The sequence below is a fragment of the Podarcis vaucheri genome (assembly GCF_965113315.1).
Source record: "Podarcis vaucheri genome assembly, chromosome: 6".
Lineage (NCBI taxonomy): Eukaryota > Metazoa > Chordata > Lepidosauria > Squamata > Lacertidae > Podarcis > Podarcis vaucheri.
In genome coordinates, this window is record NC_138764.1 from 105,921,381 (window position 1) to 105,941,850 (window position 20,470).

The 20,470-nt window shown below is 48.3% G+C and overlaps 1 protein-coding gene and 1 long non-coding RNA gene across 3 annotated transcripts in view; one reads left to right on the forward strand and one right to left on the reverse strand.

Annotated features, from left to right (window-relative positions):
* The window catches only part of LOC309534366, a 292,267-nt gene that overhangs the window by 184,100 nt on the left and 87,697 nt on the right, over positions 1-20,470 (forward strand). The window lies entirely within an intron of this gene.
* The window catches only part of VSTM2L (V-set and transmembrane domain containing 2 like), a 101,868-nt gene that overhangs the window by 6,730 nt on the left and 74,668 nt on the right, over positions 1-20,470 (reverse strand). For both annotated transcript variants that reach the window (XM_082226301.1, XM_082226300.1), the window contains exon 3: positions 12,124-12,174. In XM_082226301.1, the coding sequence (XP_082082427.1) occupies positions 12,124-12,174 (51 nt within the window). The remainder of the gene's footprint in view (positions 1-12,123; positions 12,175-20,470) is intronic.

The following is a 20,470-nucleotide window of genomic DNA, read 5'->3' on the forward strand; positions in this document are numbered from 1 at the left end:
TCTGTGCCGCATCGGGAAGCATGTGCATCACAATGCGGTGACTTCCAAGCTGGATTGCCGCAACGTGCTCTACGTGGGGCTGCCCTTGAAGACAACACAGAAACTTCAGCTGGTCCAAAATTCAGCGTCCTGATTACCGGCTCGGGTTCCATTGAGATCTCACACAACCCCGTTTTATAAGAACTGCGCCAGTTGCCCTTTCGTTTCTGGGCCCAATTCCAGGTGCTCAGGTTGGTGTTTAAAGCCCTGAATGACTCAGGCCCCAAATACCCAAAGGACCACCTCCTTCTTTACAATAGTAATACTACTACTACTACTAATTTATTATTTATACCCCGCCCATCTGGCTGGGTTTCCCCAACCACTCTGGGCAGCTTCCAAAGTATTAAAATACAGTGATCTGTTAAACATTAAAAGCTTCCCTAAACAGGGCTGCCTTCAGATGTCTTCTAAAAGTCTGGTAGTTGTTCTTCTCTTTGACATCTGGTGGGAGGGCGTTCCACAGGGCGGGTGCCACCACCGAGAAGGCCCTATGCCGGGTTCCCTGTAACTTGGCTTCTCGCAGAAGGCCCTCGGCACTGGACCTCAGTACAGACCCTCTTGAATGCTGTGATCGGCAGAGGGGCCCTCTTGGTAGCCCTTCCACCTTCAGAGGCTTGTAGGGGGTGGTGGGCCAGGGGGAGAGGGCCTTCTCTGTGGTGGCCCCTAAGCTGGGAGACTCCCTTCCTGCAGAGGCGTGCCTGGCACCTTCATTGCACAGCTGCCAGAGGATGTTGAAGAAGCACCTCTCTGCCCTGACTTTTTGACACTTTCAGTGTGAATTTTTAGGACCCACCTTGTTTTTATGGACCCATCTGCCCTGCCTGCTCTGACGGGCTGCATGTCTGCAATCCTGACAACCACGTGAGCGAGTCTCACAAGTCAACAGTTGTCATTCGGCAGCTAAAAAGGCTAACGTAATTCTAGGCTGCATCCGCAGATGTGTAGGAAATAACTGTACTGCTCTATTCTGCCTTGGTCAGACCCCAACGGGAGTCCTGTGTCCAATTCTAGGCACCCCAGATCAAGAAGGGTGCTGACAAGCAGAAGGTGCAGAGAGGAGGGCGCCCTAGATGATGGAGGGTTGGGGCTCTGTGGCCCCTGGAAGCACAACCCCTCAGCTGGCAGGGGCCGCTGTGCTCAACCTGCTGCCCTTCTTGGCCTGCCTTTGCTCTGCAGCCCTCCTCTGTTCTGAGCATCAGGAGGGCCAGGAGGAGAGGTGAGAGCGGGCGAGAGCAAGAGAGAGGAGGGCCGGGTCCCAGCTGCTTCCCTGCTTAGCGTCGGGAGGAAGGGAGTGACAAGGCCCATTGCTGGCTCTATAAATCAGATATATTGCCCATCCCCGAGGTCCCAGGAGCTGCTCTGCTATATAATCACCTCTAGAAGTTTAAGGCCATTTGTCTACTTGCCCCTGCCTTTGTGAGCAGACAGTTTTATGGCATTTTGGTAAGGGGATGATAACAGCACATGCAAAAGAAGGAGAGGGAGAGGGAGGGAGAGAGACGCCAAACTAGACACAGGGCTAAATGCATCACATTAAATGTCATGGCTGCAATAATGAATATCTGGCACATGTGCACATGGGGTCAACATTTTCCTTCCCTGCTGCAGTCCAGACGAAAATCAAATATGCCCCAGCATGGCAGCTCTCAGTGGCAGCTTGCATTCTGGGGCTAACAGCTGCCGTGAGGTTGATTTTGGTTTGGGTGATGCAGAGAAGGGTTAACCCCTCCCTCCCTGCATGCCACAGTCCCAGTTAAAGCAGTGTGGTGGGGTGGTCTGCTCAGATTGCTATATACATAAGAATCTAAGACTGTTGTCATGCTGCACTTCACAAGACCACCAGCAGGGGGCCACACTGGCTCCAGCATAAGGAAGAAGAGGAGGAGTTTGGATTTGATATCCCGCTTTTTCACTACCTGAAGGAGTCTCAAAGCGGCTAACATTCTCCTTTCCCTTCCTTCCTCACAACAAACACTCTGTGAGGTGAGTGGGGCTGAGAGACTTCAGAGAAGTGTGACTGGCCCAAGGTCACCCAGCAGCTGCATGTGGAGGAGCGGGGAAGCGAACCCGGTTCCCCAGATTACGAGACTACCGCTCTTAACCACTACACCTCACTGGAATGGCAGGCAGGTGAGAAAGAAAGCAGCATGGATGGCAGGCAGCCAAGGCAAGCTGTGCTATGGGGAGGCAGGGGTGTGCGTGTGTGTGTGTTTCACATAGCCAGCTGTTTTGGGACTACAATTCCCATCATCCCATACCACTGGTCCTGTTAGCTAGGGATGATGGGAGTTGTAGTCCCAAAACAGCTGGAGGGCTAAGTTTGGCCACCACTAAGTTTGGCTCTTGGGCAGAAATGTAGACCAGTGTAGACAAATGCTTTCTACTGGGTCAGAGGATTGCTCCATCTTGCTCAGGATTACCTACACGGACTGGCAGTGGCTGCCCAGGGTTTCAAATGGGGGACATTCCAGAACCTGAGACCTCCCACATGTGATGGGGTTTGACCCTGGTTCAAATGCTTGCGTCTGCTGCAACTTGGCCCTGCAAGGCAATGCCTCCTCGGGGCACAGAGCAAAACCTCTTGGGCAGGCTATGCACACTGTGTGCCAGTGAGCTAAGGGGCAAAGCACCCCTTATACCCCGTTTTCTCCTTCCATTCCCATCCGTCTTCCGGCTAGCTGAAGGACCGAAGGGTGGGCGGGGGAGAGGAATCAGGCCCCCGTGTTAACTCCATCATACGAGAACAAGGAGTCACTTAGAGAAATTAACAGCCGGCAAATTCGGAGCCCATAAAAGGAAACGCAACTTTGCACAACTCGCAGCTTGGAAAGGGGGTTCCTCCAAGCCGGAGGATTATAAAAGGGCTGAGTAACTTTATGGCCCTTCATAATGTTTGCAGTTATTCAGGCTGGGAGGAAAAAGCAGAACGGAGTTTTATGCTCCATCACAGGGGTCAGGAAGGAATATTCTTGTTATCTTGATGGCACTGTGTGTGTGTGGGACTGTGTTCTTTGGGGTGCAGCGCCCATTCACATGTGACGCGAAGGCTGGAAGCCTTTCCTTATTGCAGTTCAGGTGCAGCAAATCTAAAGGGCCTCCCAGGCTGATGAGGGGTTGCCTTTTGTAGTCTGCAACCCGTCACTGATGCAATCAGACTGCGTTCCTGGTGCATTTATACGGGGCCGTCTGCACCTGGTTCCACTTTGCTAGTTGCTCCCAGTGTTCCTGCATTATGGCCTTCTGGGGGGTGGGGCAGCCTTGTGCTACAGAGCAGCAGAAGCAGGAAAGCACCCCTCCCCAAAGCAGAGAACATTTGAGGCACGATAAGTCACAGGGACGCGGGTGGCGCTGTGGGTTAAACCCCAGAGCCTAGGGATTGCCGATCAGAAGGTCGGTGGTTTGAATCCCCACGATGGGGTGAGCTTCCGTTGCTCGGTCCCTGCTCCTACCAACCTAGCAGTTCGAAAGCACATCAAAGTGCAAGTAGATAAATAGGTACAGCTCCAGCGGGAAGGTAAACGGCGTTTCCGTGCGCTGTTCTGGTTCGCCAGAAGCGGCTTAGTCATGCTGGCCACATGACCCGGAAGCTGTACGCTGGCTCCCTCAGCCAATAAAGCGAGATGAGCACCGCAACCCCAGAGTCGTCCGCGACTGGACCTAATGGTCAGGGGTTCCTTTACCTTTACCTTTACACTTGAGTAGAAGTTCAATTTTTAAATAATAAGAATTATATGTCACAGGGGATGATGAGCATCAGGATTTTAGAGATGCTTAGGTGGGGCATGGCCAAAAAAGGTTGGGAACCACAGGAGGGGAGATTGAAACTGCAGAGTTTTGAGAAACTAAAAAACAAAGTGCGAGATTGGCTTCATTATTATCAGATAATGGAGGCATACAATTTGGACAAGAAAATTGGCTTCCAGGTGGAAAAATCAAAATTAGAAACAGAACTGTTAGAACCCAAAACTAAGATTTTGTCAAAGATGTATAACTTGCTGTTGAAATGGAATACTCAGGATGAAACGGTGAAATCTGCTATGATTAAATGGGCACAAGATGTTGGACACAACATAATGATGGCTGACTGGGAACAGTTATGGACCACAGGTATGAAGTTTACGGCATGTAATGCCTTAAGAGAGAATATTATGAAAATGATATACAGGTGGTACATGACCCCAGTCAAGCTTGCAAAAATATATCATCTGCCCGATAATAAATGTTGGAAATGTAAAGAAACTGAAGGTACCCGGTACATTCTTTCACCTTTGGTGGACGTGCCCAAGGATTAAGGCTTTCTGGGAGATGATATATAATGAATTGAAAAAGTTATTTAAATATACCTTCTTGAAGAAACCAGAGGCCTTTCTCCTAGGCATAGTTGGCCAATTGGTGCCAAAGAAAGACAGAACTTTTTTTATGTATGCAACAACAGCAGCAAGAATACTCATTGCAAAGTATTGGAAGACACAAGATCTACCCACCCTGGAAGAATGGCAGATGAAGGTGATTGACTACATGGAATTGGCAGAAATGACTGGCAGAATCCGAGACCAGGGAGAAGAGTTGGTGGAAGAAGATTGGAAGAAATTTAAAGACTATCTACAGAAATATTGTAATATTAATGAATGTTAGAATGATGTTGGATAGAAATTAAGTGGTTTTCAGCTGTAATAATATAAGGGAATATGAAAAATGGATTATTAATAGGTAAAAATTTAACGTTACAATATTTTAAGATTAAAGATTAGGATAAACAAAGAGGGTAAGGATTTGCTGAACCAACAAACTGAACTGGAATACAAAAAAGGGAGGCGTGAGGAGGTCCGGGAAATAAGCTAATGAAAAATAAGTAATGGAAAGAATGAGTTGTTTTTAACCATTTTTATTTTGTATTTTTATTTTGTATTTTCTTATTTTCTTATTTTCACTTTGTAATACTTTGAAAATCTTAATAAATTAAAAAAAAGAAGGCTCTTGTGTTCAGGTCCTGCTTACAGGTTTTGCGCAGGAATCTGATCAGTCACTGTGAAAAGAGAATGTTGGGCTGGATCCTGACCTGATCCCGGAGGCGTTTGTTACGTTCTTATGTTCTTAACCTGAGAAGCAATACCACTAAGAAGAGACTCCTTTTAAGCATGTGCCACCACCTTCCAAAGTCCTTCATGCAGGCACAACCAGTTCACACACTTCTGGGTCAGAGAATGAAGTTTCTCTTCAGCGGCAGCTTGCCATGGTTCCCTGTCATTTCTCCGGAATATGTGTTTTTGCATGGATGCATCAGGAGTCCTGCAACGTCTCCCAAATTACTTTAATGGCTGTTTGCCTTCTGAGCCCCTTTAAGCGGGAGATGGGCCTGGCAGGCGGATCGTAAGTCTTTCTGAAATGGAGGCATCATTAAAAGACTGGTTTAAATAAATTCCCCCCGTGTCTCTCAAAGCACCTCCTTCATCTCTTTTTACAGCTTCCGGTCCTCTTCAGACCGACAAAAATCTATGTTCCCGAGTCCCTCTTAAACAGGATGGTGCTCAGGAATGGGTCTTGGGGGACGTCAGAGTCTTTTCCAGCACAATTGGCACAAAAGTTAATTTCACCCTTGGCAAGAATTTATGGGTTACTTATCTCCAAGAAGGTGCTGTGTCTCACTCCCCTGGGTCTAGTAAGGCATTTCTGAATCTGAATTTAGGTCTTCTCCAAGAAGGGGGAACATTGATGATTACACGGTTGGCATTTAGACATGTGGGCACACGTCTCTCCACAGCTGCTTGCTCAGACTCCTCTAACTTTTAAAAGAGCCCAGGAGTTTGGGAAAGTGTTGTGACGCCCAGAATCAAGCACACCAACTCTAGGGGGCCGAAGACACTTCGACCCCCACAGTATGTGTTGGAAGGGGCCCAGGGCCCCACGTCCTGTGCTGTCCTAAAAGCATAGGAAGAGCTGGCTGCTGGATCAGGCCAGTGGCCCATCGAGTCCTGTTCTCACAGTGGCCAAACAGATGCCTCCTCCAAGGGAAGCCCTCAAGCAGGAGGTGAGAGCAACAGCCTTCTCCCACTCTTGTTCTTGTTCTAAGGCAGACTGGCTCTGTCCATGGAGGCTCCATTGAGGAATAATAAGAAACTAAGAAGATCCCTGGCGCCTGCTTCTTGGGAGAAAAGCAATGACAAAACCTTAAAAAGCAGAGACATCACCTTGCCAACAAAGGTCCGTATAGTTCAAACTATGGTTTTCCCAGTAGTGATGTATGGAAGTGAGAGCTGGACCATAAAGAAGACTGATCGCCAAAGAATTGATGCTTTTGAATTCTGGTGCTGGAGGAGACTCTTGAGAGTCCCATGGACTGCAAGAAGATCAAACCTCTCCATTCTGAAGGAAATCAGCCCTGAATGCTCACTGGAAGGAAAGATTCTGAAGCTGAGGCTCCAAGACTTTGGCCACCTCATGAGAAGAGAAGACTCCCTGGAAAAGACCCTGATGCTGGGAAAGATGGAAGGCACAAGGAGAAGGGGACGACAGAGGACGAGATGGTTGAACAGTGTTCTCGAAGCTACAAACATGAGTTTGACCAAACTGGGGGAGGCAGTGGAAGACAGGAGTGCCTGGCATGCTCTTGCCCATGGGGGCATGAAGAGACGGACACGACTAAACGACTAAAGAACAACAGAGAAGGTTCCTGCAGCAGCAGCAGCAGCAGGATCAGGCCAAAGACCTAGTTGAACATCCTCTTCTCACAGTGGCCAATCGGATGCCTGTGGGGAAACTAGCGAACAGGATCTGAGCAGCAGGACCTTCCCTGCTCCTGTGGTTTCCAGTAACTGGCATTCAGAAGCATTGCACCTTCCAACTGAGGCTGCCTGGCTCTGAAGGCCAACAGCCACCGCAGTATCGGCGTATCCTGCCCCCCCCCCCGGTCGAGGGAACTGATGCCTGCCGAGAATGATTAAAATGAGACAATGTCAGAGGAGCTGCAATTAGAATAAATGCTTTTTAAATATTATTCCGTTTTTAGCATGGGCGAAAACCCTCTGCTGTAATGAGCTGGAAGATAATTGACGATGCAACTCCTGCAAACCTAACACACACCCCACACACAAATTGGAATGGGAATGGCAAGAGACAGGGAGGCCGAGGCACTGGGGGCAGGGCGGGCAGAGACACGAGGGGCCGCGGAGATTTGCTTTATTTAACTAATTAGCATATCTCCTCATTCCGTTCACGTGAGCCTAAATGGGGTTTTGGAATTCTAATCTGCTCAGCAAATTAGATTATTACCTCCTTAGCGTCAACTTGTTCTTTAGACGCTGGCAGAAATCGAAGGAGATGTTTCCAGGGATGAGAGGCAGCCGCTTTGCACTGCGGCCTCGGTGGCAAGTGTGTCGTGGGAAGATGAAGTGGCTGGGGTCCCAAAACAGCTGGATCTGGCCAGAGAAGGCACATCACATCCAGACAACCAGAAGCCTCTCAGTGGCTGGGCCAAAACTCTCAAGCAAATGGGCATCTCAGCAGAAAAATATTATCTATTCTGCATTGGTCAGACCTCACTGTTGTCCTTTGTCCAGTTCTGGGCACCTCAGTTTAAGAAGGACTTTGACAAGCTGGAAGGTGTGCAAAGGAAGGTGGCAAAGATGATCAAGGGCCTGGAAACCAAGCCTTATGAGGAACGGTTGAAGGAGTTGGGCAGGTTTAGCCTGGAAAAGAGGAGACAAGAGAGGTGATATGGGGAAGGGAAGATGGAGCAAGCTTGTTTTCTGCTCCCCCAGAGTATACAAATGACAAGAAAGTCATTTGAACTCTCTGACAGTTCAAAGATGGGTTTTTGTATTGAAATGGGATGGTCTTTGTGTAGTTCTGCAAGCCTAAATCTGACCTGGCGCTCGCCTTTGTACACCTCTCCTTGTGTTCTTTCCACCCCTTTCACTTTTGGAACTTACCCCTTTTTCATCGCAACAGGATATTTGGCAACTCTATATGCCATGCATTCCAAACCACACAAAATGCAGAGCAACCCTGGAACCTGCGGTGCATATGAAAGTTTTGTGTTGGTCTCCCAGACCTAAAAATAACAGCCAGTGGCTTCAGACTCAAAGTTTATTTCAGAAGGTGGTGGGCTCTCCTCCCTTGCATGTTTCTTAAGCATCCCTCAGGGATTCCTTAGCTGCGACCCTTGCATTGCAGGGGGTTGGACTAGATGGCCTTGTGGGGTCTCGTCTAGCTAGTTCTAGGATTCTATGACACTTGGAACAACAGGCATCCGGGCAGGAGATGGGAAAACAGGCCGGGCAGCTGAGCCAGGAAGAGGAAGCCCCTCTCAGAGAGAGTTTTACTGTGGGCTACCTCGCCAGAGACAGCTACATCTATCAGCGTAAATGGAAGTCAAAGGAAAAGCAGGAGACCTTGGCCCAAGCAATTTATTTCTCACGCCGTCCTTCCTCTGGCAGAGGACGTGGCTATAATTTATCAGCTGGCCACAGGAGGTAAAAAATAGTTGTGGATCCAGCAGGGCCTTGGATAGGACCCGCCAGGAAATTTAAAATCTCCACGGCAGCTCTCAGGCACCATCCTTCACGCGGTTGCAAACAGAGGCTTCTCCAGCTGCCTTGAGATGCTTCCATGGCCAGCCGCTGTCTTATAAAGGTAAAGGGACCCCTGAACATTAGGTCCAGTTGTGGACGACTCTGGGGTTGCGGCGCTCATCTCACTTTACTGGCCCAGGGAGCTGGCGTACAGCTTCTGGGTCATGTGGCCAGCATGACTAAGCCGCTTCTGGCGAACCAGAGCAGCGCACAGAAATGCCGTTTACCTTCCCACTGGAGCTGTACCTATTTATCTACTTGCACTTTGACGTGTTTTCGAACTGCTGGGTTGGCAGGAGCAGGGACCGAGCAACGGGAGCTCACCCCGTTGCGGGAATTCAAACCGCCGACCATCTGATCGGCAAGTCCTAGGCTCTGTGGGACAAATGTAAAGGTAAAGGGACCCCTGACCATTAGGTCCAGTCCTGGCCGACTCTGGGGTTGTGGCGCTCATCTCGCTTTACTGACCGAGGGAGCCAGTGTACAGCTTCCGGGTCATGTGGCCAGCATGACTCAGCCACTTCTGGAGAACCAGAGCAGCACACAGTATAGCTGTTTACCTTCCCGCTGGAGTGGTACCTATTTATCTACTTGCACTTTGACGTGCTTTCGAACTGCTAAGTTGGCAGGAGCAGGGACCCAGCAAGGGGAGCTCACCCCATATTTTAATAGCTGGCTCTAAATGTGGGAGGGGGAAAAAATGAAGATGATGTAATTTTGCTAATTTGTCATGTTGAAATTCTTAAAAATATATATTCAAAAACCCCCAACAACCACAATGCCGGGATCTCCACTAAAGCATCCCTGCCAGGTGACAACCTGACCCTTGCTTAAAAACCTCCACGGAAGGAGAATTCACCACCTTCCATGAAAGGCAGTTCCAATGTTGAACAGCTCTTCATATCATAAAGTTCTTCCTGGTGTTTAAATTGGAATCTCCTTTCTTGTAACATGAAGCCATGGGTTCAAGTCCTACCCTCCAGATCAGGAGAGAACAAGCTTGCTCCATCTTCCATGTGACAGCCCTTGAGATATTTGAACATGGCTCTCATATCTCCTCTCAGTTTCCTCTTTTCTAGGCTAAACATACCCAGATCCTTCAACCGTTCCTCATCAGGGTTGGTTTCCAGACCATTGATCATCTTGGTTGCCTTCCTCTGCACACCTTCCAGCTTGTCAACATCCTTCTTAAATTGTGGTGCCCACTCAGAACTGGACACAGTATTCCAGGTGAGGTCTGACCAAAGCGGAATAGAGTGGGACTATTACTATTATTTCTGGGCAGGTTCAGCCCAAGATATTTTGGCGCCTGAGGTGGACCCCAAAATGATGCCCCCCCTTCCCTGCTGGGGAAGGAGGAGGTCAGAGAAGGTCTAAGTAAGGGACAAAGGGGCTGGGAGAGATAATAATAATAATAATAATAATAATAATAATAATAATAATAATAATAATTTATTTATACCCCGCCCTTCTCAGTTCTGAAACCAGGCTCAGGGCAGCTAACAACAAATTTAAAACACTTAATTGTAAAAGCAGCATAAAACACAGTATAAAAACATGAATAACAACAAAATTCAGAAATCAATTTAGGGGTAATAAGCATTAGATCAGCATTGGGGTCTGCTGTCTGGGGGGACCCTGCCATCTGAGACGGCCACCCCACCTTGTCAGCCCTGCTTCCGGGATACCATTCTGCAACCCCAAAAAAGACTGCAAATGACCAGAGGGTGGAAAGGGTGGAAAGTCACCATAGGGAGTGCAAGTTGCTCAGAGGCAAATTGCCTTGTGGGATCAAAACGGATAAAGGGAACTGGAAAAAATAAGAATGTACTGTATTTTTTGCTCTATAAGACGCACCAGACCACAAGACGCACCTAGTTTTTGGAGGAGGAAAACAAGAAAAAAAATATATTCTGAATCTCAGAAGCCAGAACAGCAAGAGGGATCGCTGCGCAGTGAAAGCAGCAATCCCCCTTGCTGTTCTGGCTTTTGGGATAGCTGCGCAGCCTGCATTCGCTCCATAAGACGCACACACATACATTTCCCCGTACTTTTTAGGAGGGGAAAAGGGAGTCTTATAGAGCAAAAAATACGGTATATTTTTCCTAGTTCCAGAAGCCGCACGGCAATATAAATGGGGCAGAGACCCTTTTGGGTTTTGGCCAGGCTCACGGTGGGGCTCCCCCTTGCTACCACAGCTGTCTCCTTGCCAGCCCCCCAAGTCCCAGGGCCCCTTTCCCCAAATACACCTGTTAGTACTCGCATTTCTGGGAAATCCTGGGGAGCCCCTGGCAGTCAGAGGAAGCAGCGCCTGGCTAGCCAGATTCAGCAGAAGACTGTCTGTCTGGTCCCAGCTCCTCAAAGCAGACTTTGCCAATCTGGTGCCCTGAAGATGCTTTGGATGGCAGTTCCTTCCAGCTGCAAGATGTTGGGGCTGATGGAAGTTGTTATGTACTGAGTTGAATAGGATCCAAAATGCAGCAGTCTGATTGGTCCTAGAACAATAGGATTCAGAATGCAGCAGTCTGATTGGTCCTAGAAAAAATAGGATTCAGAATGCAGCAGTCTGATTCGTCCTAGAAAAAATAGGATCCAGAATGTAGCAGTCTGATTCGTCCTAGAACAATAGGATCCAGAATGTAGCAGTCTGATTCGTCCTAGAATAATAGGATTCAGAATGCAGCAGTCTGATTGGCCCAAGAACAATAGGATTCAGAATGTAGCAGTCTGATTGGTCCTAGAACAATAGGATTCAGAATGCAGCAGTCTGATTGGCCCAAGAACAATAGGATCCAGAATGCAGCAGTCTGATTGGCCCAAGAACAATAGGATCCAGAATGCAGCAGTCTGATTGGTCCACAGGAGCCACCCAATCCAGCTCCAGGTGAAAGTGAATCCACAACCTGATTGGCCTACAGGAGAATCCTGGAATTAGCCAATCACGTGGGGCCCATTGTGTAAATAATGTATATAAAGCAGACATTCTGGGGGAACTTCCATTCCTCCTCACCACTATGAGCTGAATAAAAAGCATGAAATCCGCTCTTGACTCCAAGTATATTTCATAAGTCTTAGTCCCAAACATTTGGAGGGCGTCAGGTTGGCAATGGCTGCCTTGAGAGCGCCTGCTTTGGTGGAATGTGCCCCTGCTCAGTGGCAGAGCAGCTGCTCTGCATGCAGAATGTCCTGGGTTCATCTCCTGGTGGGGCTGGGAGAGACTTCTGCCTGGAACCCTCTAGAGCAGCTGGCAGTCAGTGTAGACAATATTGAGGTGGATGGAGCAATACAAGGCTGCTGCTTCCTATGTTCTTGATGCCGCTTCCTTCCCTGGCAAACGGGCAGCCAGGGCAAAGGACTCTCTCAGAACTTCCCAACTCCTTAGCTCTGCACTTCATCACATTTTATTTCTGCTGAAAAACCCCGGGCGCTCCCCACATCACAAGGGAAAAGCTGCCGCTGCCGCGCCCTTGATTTAAAGCCTTCCCGAGAAGTCATTATCGGAAAAACTCACGCTTATTTTTGTCGCCTCCTTCCCAGGTTCTTCCTGTGGAGATGCTTTTAGCTGTCGGGAATGGAAGGGAAAGAGGGAGGGAGAGAGAAGGGGAAAGAAGAACCCATTAGTTCAGCCTGATACAAAAAGGAAAGGGGGGGGAAGGAGGGTGCCACAGAAAGCCCATCAAAATAATTCACACCTTGGCCTTTAATGCAGTCTTCAAAGGCAAAACTGGGCTGGGAGGGAGAGGGGGAATGAATTAGGGGGGGGGATATATTTAGAGAGAAGAAATCCAAAGCATGAAAGCAGAATCAAGGAAAAGCAGTGGTCCAGAAGAGGCAGCTAGCAGGACAGAGCAAGGTGCATGGGATCGTGTGCTTTCCCAGGAGTAACTCAAATAATTTGCACAGCCCCAGTTCACTGCCTCAGTAATATTGCGTGTTTAAAAGCACTTTCCCAAAAAAACCCAGAGTCCTTTCTGCTGAGGATAATTCAGACTGAAATTCCCAGGTGTCAGGAAAAGCTATTTATGCAAGCTACAATTTTGGCTGTGTTTCGTTATCCCCAAAATGGAAAACAAGTGAGGTCCCAAGCAAAGAAGAACAGCAACGTAAGTTGACGGAATATGCACAACTTGCAGACTTAACATATAGAATAAGAGAACAAGAAGAACACACATTTAAAGAAGATTGGAAGATGTTTATTGAATATGTGGGGAATAATTGTGTACACTTGAAAAGGTTGGCAGCATTAAGATAAATTCAGTGGTGTAAATACGTAAGTTTTGATGGATGCCATGATGGAATACTGAATGATTTAAAGATAAAGGTACCCCTGACCATTAGGTCCAGTCGTGGACGACTCTGGGGTTGCGCGCTCATCTTGCTCTATAGGCCGAGGGAGCCGGCGTTTGTCCACAGACTGTTTTTCCGGGTCATGTGGCCAGCATGATTAAGCCGCTTCTGGCGAACCAGAGCAGTGCACGGAAACGCTGTTTACCTTCCCGCCGGAGTGGTACCTATTGATCTACTTGCACTCTGACGTGCTTTTGAACTGCTAGGTTGGCAGGAGCTGGGACCGAGCAACGGGAGCTCACCCCATCAAGGGGATTCGAACTGCCGGCCTTCTGATCGGCAAGTCCTAGGCTCTGTGGTTTAACCCACAGCACCACCCATGTCCCACTGAATGGTTTAGTTTTTGTTAAAAATGCAGGGATTTATAATATTCCAAAAAAAAAAAAATGGAAACAGAAGAATGGAAGTCATTGATATTTTAAGGATGTAAAACAGAATATTAATAAAACTTATATACAAACTTATATACAAAAACAACAACACAACAAACTTAATATTGCACAGCCCAACACATTTCATAGATATCAACTTAGTGATCCTTGCAACACAAAGAGCCTGCAGGATGAGGCCAGTGGTCCATTGAATCCAGCGTCCTGTGCTCACAGTGGCTGACCAGATGCAAGCAGGACTTGAGCACTAGAACATCTCTCCTCTCCTGGGGTTTCCAGCAACTGGGATTCAGAGACAAAGCAGAGCCATCCTGGCTAGCAGCCCTTGATATCCCTCTCCTCTTCCCTAAACCTGTCCAATCCTCTTTGAATGCCATCCAGGTTGGTGGCTCTCACTTCCTCCTGTGGCAGGGAGTTCCACAGTTTAACACCGTGCTTTTGCCTGTCGTGAATCTTCCAACGTTCTGCTTTGTTGAATGTTCACGAGTTCTAGTGTTCTGAGTGAGGGTGGGAAACTTTTCTCGGTCCACTTTCTCCACTGTGAGGGGAGAGACTCCATCAGGCAAGGCCTCCTTCCACCTGCCTTGCTTTACCCTCTAGTCTCTGCTTCTCAATGTGTATTGTATTGTTTTATGTACTGTGGCTTGCCGTTGTCTTATTGATTATAGTTTAGATATTATTTATTGTAACTGTTGAGTGGATTTCTCTTTAACTTTTATATGTTGATATTATTATTCTATACTATTCTAACGATTGTTGAATGTTACTTTTTCATGCAGGTTGCCTATTTTAAAGTTACGTTTATTATCACATTTGTAAGCCGCCTTGAGTATTGTAAGATAGAAAGACGGTACAGTGCTACCTCGAGTTAAGAACTTAATTTGTTCTGGAGGTCCTTTCTTAACCTGAAACTGTTCTTAATCTGGGGTACCACTTTAGCTAATGGGGCCTCCTGCCGTCACCCTGCCACCACCGTGTGATTTCTGTTCTCATCCTGAAGCAAAGTCCTTAACCCGAGGTACTATTTCTGGGTTAGCAGAGTCTGTAACCTGAAGCGTCTGTAACCTGAAGCGTATGTAACCTGAGGTACCACTGCATACAAATTAAAAATGATGATATTTCCCTCACATTGCAGATAGGAGAGAGTGGTGTTGAGGGAGCAGAGCCCCATGGAGTCCGCAGCGGGAGATTTCCCAACACACACTTTTCACTCCGCTATCCTGGGCCCTGGGCTTTCTCTCATAGAATCACAGTCCAACCCACTGGTGGAGGAAGAGGAGTGTGGGGGGAGCGCACCGCCCCCGGCAGCGCGATCCCAGTGGGGTGCCATCGTGGCTGTTCCCCCACCTGCGCTGGGGGGAACATATATCGATTATGCCGCTAGGCCAATGCATTTTAGATATTGCACCTGTATCATTTCAGCGTTGAGGTCCCCCTTGGGGTCCCCTCCATGCCACATTTTGGCCCACCTGTGTGTGTGTTTGTGCGGCATCTCAGACCTTGGGCAGTCATGTCCAGTGGGTAGGGTGGCAAGGTCTGGTGGGCTGACTCCGCAGCCACAAATTGGGTCAAGAATTGGAGAGGGGCATTCCTTTTAATTATTTAACAGCTCAGTGGCTTGTTTGTTTGTTTGTTTTAAAAAATAAAACTCTATCTAGAGTGTAAAAACATCCATTAGAACAAATATGCAGCCTAAAATCAATAGGCCACAAGTATAAAGAGCGCATAAAAGCAAATAAAACAAAAATCCATGGCATTCAAACATATGAAACAGGGTCAAATCATGGAATTGTAGAACTGCGAGGGATCCCCAGGGGTCATCTATTCCAACCCCCTGCAACAGGTCTTCTGGGTCAGGAAAAGCCTGGGCAAAAAGACGTCTGAAGCCACTGATGGATGGCATATCTGTCAGAGGGAAGGATTGATTTGCATTGTGTGACTGAGGGTCATTCAAATCTCTGTTTTTTCAAATAAAGGAATTTAAAAGGAAGAAGAGCTGGAAGACTCCCGGCAGCAAATATTTAGAACTCGCTAAAATGAAATGATATGTGGACATTTCTTGTCCTTATATTCTTTAGGAACTGTGTTTGTTCTCTTGTTTAACATTTACTTTAAAAATCAATAAAGGTATTGAGCAAACCAAGACGAAGACATGGTCTTGGGATGAGATTGCTTTCGTGGGGAAATGTATTTGCAAGGCAAGTATTTTGATGCACAGGTTTGACCTGGCACCTCGTCCCTGGGACTGGAAGGAGGCAGGATAGCCCAGCTGCCCTCCTCCTTCCCTCCAGCCAGTTTGCAAAAGTAGGTATAGCATGTTCTGTTAGCAGGGCTGTACAAGCCCTCCGTGCTCAGAGAAATCAGATTCATAGCCCAGAAAAATGGAATAAAATTTGCACATTAAGATCCCCATATCCTTGCTTATTTTGCATGCATTTGCTCTGCTTCTAGACACAAAAGTGCCCTGAATCTCACCTTTCATCAATGCAGTGCATACGGAGGCAGCTAATCTTAGCAGGTATGTAGCTGTGTAGGTCTGCCGTAGTCAAAACAACATAAAAAAATTCCTTCCAGTAGCACCTTAGAGACCAACTAAGTTTGTTATTGTTACGAGCTTTCGTGTGCATGCAAACTTCTTCAGATACACTCTGAATCTGAAAAAGTATGCATGCACATGAAAGCTCATACCAATAATAAACTTAGTTGGTCTCTAAGGTGCTACTGGAAGGAATTCTTTTATTTTGTTCCGACTAATCTTAGCAGTGAGCTGAGCTTTCTGCATTTGGTACAGACACCAATCTATTCTGCCTCGGTCAGACTCCACTTACAGTTCCGTGCCCAGTTGTGGGGGCCTCAATTTAAGGAGGATATTGACAAGCTGGGAGGTGTGCAGAGGAGGGCGACCAGGATGATCAAGGATCTGGAAACCAAGCCTTGTGAGGAACGGTTGAGGCAGTTGGGGATTGCTGCAGAGTTTGTCGCCTGACCAGGCAGCCTTTTATGGGGTGAGCTGGGTACATTTTTAAAATCACTTTGCCAACAAAAGTCCGTATAGTAAAAGCTATGGTTTTCCCAGTAGTGATGTATGGAAGTGAAAGCTGGACCATAAAGAAGGCTGATCGCCGAAGAATGGATGCTTTTGAATTATGGTGGTGGAGGAGACTCTTGAGAGTCCCATGGACTGCAAGAAGATCAAACCTCTCCATTCTGAAGGAAATCAGCCCTGAGTGCTCACTGGAAGGACAGATCGTGAAGCTGAGGCTCCAAGACTTTGGCCACCTCATGAGAAGAGAAGGCTCCCTGGAAAAGACCCTGATGTTGGGAAAGATGGAGGGCACAAGGAGAAGGGGACAACAGAGGACGAGATGGCTGGACAGTGTTCTTGAAGCTACCAGCATGAGTCTGACCAAACTGCGGGAGGCAGTGGAAGATAGGAGTGCCTGGCGTGCTCTGGTCCAGGGGGTCACAAAGAGACGGACACGACTAAACGACTAAACAACAACAACATCTTGGAGAAGAGAAGACTGAGAGGTGACATGATAGCCATCTTTCAGCATTCGAAGGGCTGCCGCATGGAGGAGGGAACAACCTTGTTTTCTCTTGCTCTGGGTAGGACTCAAACCAGTGGCTTCAAGTTATAAGAAAGAAGATTTCAACTAAACACCTGGAAAAACTTTCAGGCAGTAAGAGCTGTGTGGCAGTGGAACAGACTCCCTCAGGAGGTGGCGGACGCTCCTTCCTTGGAGGTTTCTAAGCAGAGGTTGGGTGGGCATCTGTCAGGGATGCTTGAGCTGAGATTCCTGCATTGCAAGGGGCTGGACTGGATGACCCTGGGGGTCCCGTCCAACTCTACGATTCTGTGACTAGAAGGGCCACCAGCCTGATCCAGCAGGGAGAGAGAAGGTGCATGTGCAGAATGAAGACAAGACAGGATTTCTTCCATGAATCCAGAGAGACAGATGCTGGACTGAACGGGGCCTCTGGCTGGATCCCTTCTTACGCTCTTATGTTGGGGGAAAGGTCCTTTAGGAGAAAGAAACGACGTGAGTAACAGGCTTGGCTTCTCCATTCACACTTGAGCAAGCAGGATCCGGAACACAATGACTCAGTGGCCGCCTCTCCCCCTGTAAACTGACTGACGTCGTCATCTGAGGGCCAGAGGTTGTGAGAGGTCTGGAGGGCGGCAACACGAGGACGGGGCCTTTTCTGCAGTGGCTCCCTGTTTGCGGGATGTTCTCCCCAGGGAGTCTCACCTGGTGCCTTCACCACATAGTTGTTTCCTCCTTCTCTGGAGGGTAGGACTCAAAGCAATGGCTTCAAGTTATGGGAAAGGAGATTCCAACTAAACATTGGAAAAACTTTCTGACAGTAAAAGCTGCTGGACGGTGGAACAAGTGGTGGACTCTCCTTCCTTGGAGGTTTTTAAGCAGAGGCTGGATGACCATTTGTCATGGATGCTGAGATTTCCTTCCAACTCAACAATTCTATGACTCTTCTCTGCATTTAAAATAGGTTGCCTTTAAAAAAAAACAACCCCGGTTTCATTGCAGTGACTTCTCTCAAAGAATCTGGGGACTGTCATTTGGTGAGGGCAGTGAGAATCATCTGCAGGAGAAGCCCTCCCCCACCGCCCACATTCCAGCCCTGCAGGCCTGCAGGTCCTTGGGAGGAAGAACAGTGAAATTAAACCTGCAGCCAATTAGTTCTTGGCTCTGGCAGGAATCTTCCTGGGTATCTGTGTGAAGGAGATGGTTCCATTATGCATGCTCCGTAGATTAAAATTGCATTTAAAAAAAGGTGAGAATTAAAACTAACGGAACATATTCTGATAACTGAAGCACGAAACAATGTGCATGCGCCTTATGCGGTCAAATGGGGGATAATAAAAGCTTTCTGCACCCACGGCCAGGCCTGGAAGAGCACAACTGCACCGATCAATGCATTGCACTCCGTAAGTCGGCAGGGAGAGCGGGGCTCCCTCGGGTGGCCCTGGCATACGAGGGTGGGGTGTGGAAAGAGAGACAGAGATCAGCATTCAGAAAATCATTTCTCCAATGCAGTGATGACTGACAGGTGGCCATCCAGCTTCTGTTTAAACACTTTCGACGAAGGTGAGTCCACTACCTTCCAAAGGAGTCCGTTCCACTGTCAAATAACTCTTCCTGGTTTAAAGTTCTTCTTATATTTGAAGATGGCTATATCCACATCATGAGGCGTGGGTGGCGCTGTGGGTACAACCACAGAGCCTAGGACTTGCTGATCAGAAGGTCAGCGGTTCGAATCCTCACAACAGGGTGAGCTCCCGTTGCTCGGTCCCTGCTCCTGCCACAAACTAGCAGTTCGAAAGCATGTCAAAGTGCAAGTAGATCAATAGGTACCGCTCTGGCGGGAAGGGAAACAACATTTCCGTGCGCTGCTCTGGTTCGCCAGAAGCAGCTTAGTCCTGCTGGCCACATGACCCGGAAGCTGTACGCCGGCTTCCTTGGCCAATAAAGCGAGATGAGCGCCGCAACCCCAGAGTCATCTGCGACTGGACCTAATGGTCAGGGGTCCCTTTAACTTTACCTTACAACTTAAGCCTATGATGGAGGGGCTCACAGCACTGACACCCCAAGAGGGGCTTTCTTTGCCCATAACTGCAGCTTAGGATTCAAACAGATGTTACCATGCCCTGGCCCTCTCTCCAGCTTTCCGCCTTTACCAGAGTGCAAACCTGTTTTTCTCCAAATCGCATTCCAGCCAACTCTTTTGAACTGCTAGGTTGGCAGGAGAGGCTTAAGTTGTACAAATGTGCTCATATCGATCTATCCGAAAGGCACCACAGTCTCTGCTGTGCCTTATTTGCAAAAGGAAACACAGAGACTGGGTAAATGCGCCTGGAACCTGTGGCATCTCGCAAGGCTTGGCTGGGGTGCCACCCTGTGTTCTCATGTGCACCCCCAATGTCACTCTGGGACAATGGGGCTCAAGCTTGGAGCGCCCTCTCCCCTGCTCTCCTTCTTCCTCCTCTCGCCTCTCAGGGCCATCAGGGCTGATGGGATGAGCGCAGGCAGCAGCTGAGTTGCCCAAGCACAAAATCATCACCAAGCCCCATTACCACGACGGGGAGGCCCTCGCCACTGCTTGGCCCTTATCTCTGTGTGAGCAGCGAGAGGGAAAGAAAGAGACAGATGTTTGTGGAGTCTGATAGCAGGGGAGAGAAAGGTGGGAGCGGGAGATGGAAGGGAGGATACGGAGGAGAAGAACCAGGAGCAGCTGAGAACATGGTGGTGGCAGAACTGGGGGGGGGGCAGACACCCCCTGATGGTACCAGGTGCCAGAAGGCAGGGAGACCACTGGGCAACCTGTTCTGCCCTGGGCAAGGGATCTCTTTCGCCTTTGGAAGAGACGGTTTTGCAGAATCATAGAGTTGGAAGGGGGCTGCCATTTGGTGATGGGGCAGCCACTGTCCCCCCCCCCCCCCGCCACCCTCAGAAAGATTTGTGACGGCAGAATATCCAAGTAGTCAGATTTATTGTTAGGGGCTTCAGACAGTATTTATAATATGATTTTGAGACGTCTAGAGATCGACGTCAAAGCAGTGATGGGAGCAATTTCGATAATGAAATGAATGCAGTTTAAATGAACGAGAGACAAAACGAATTTGAGCTTTCATAATGAAAACTAAAATCTCCAGATAGCGATAATAACAATTAATAATAATAATAAATCTTGCACACCCCTATTAGAGCCGGTGTGGTCCAGGGGGTCAGAGTGTTGGAATAGGCCTTTAGAGGGTTCAAATGGCCACTCGGCCCCGAGGCTCACTGGGTGGACTTTGGGTGCCAGTCCCAGTCGCTCAGCCTATCCCACCTCACAGGGCTGTTGTGGGAATTAAAAGTGGAATGACAGAACCTTATAGGCCACCGTGAGCTCCTCGGAGAAAAAAGTGGGATATAAATGTAATAAATAAATGAATGCATAAATAAATGGATGTGTCAGGGGGCTGCCATCAGGGGAGGGGAGAGAGGCAGGAACGTGCAGAGAGCCTCCCCCTTTGCTGAGCAGCTGCACCTCGTCAGAGTCTGGTGAAGGCGAGCCCTCAGGAGCAACAGACGAAGAAGGCAGAGGCTCAATCTGGCG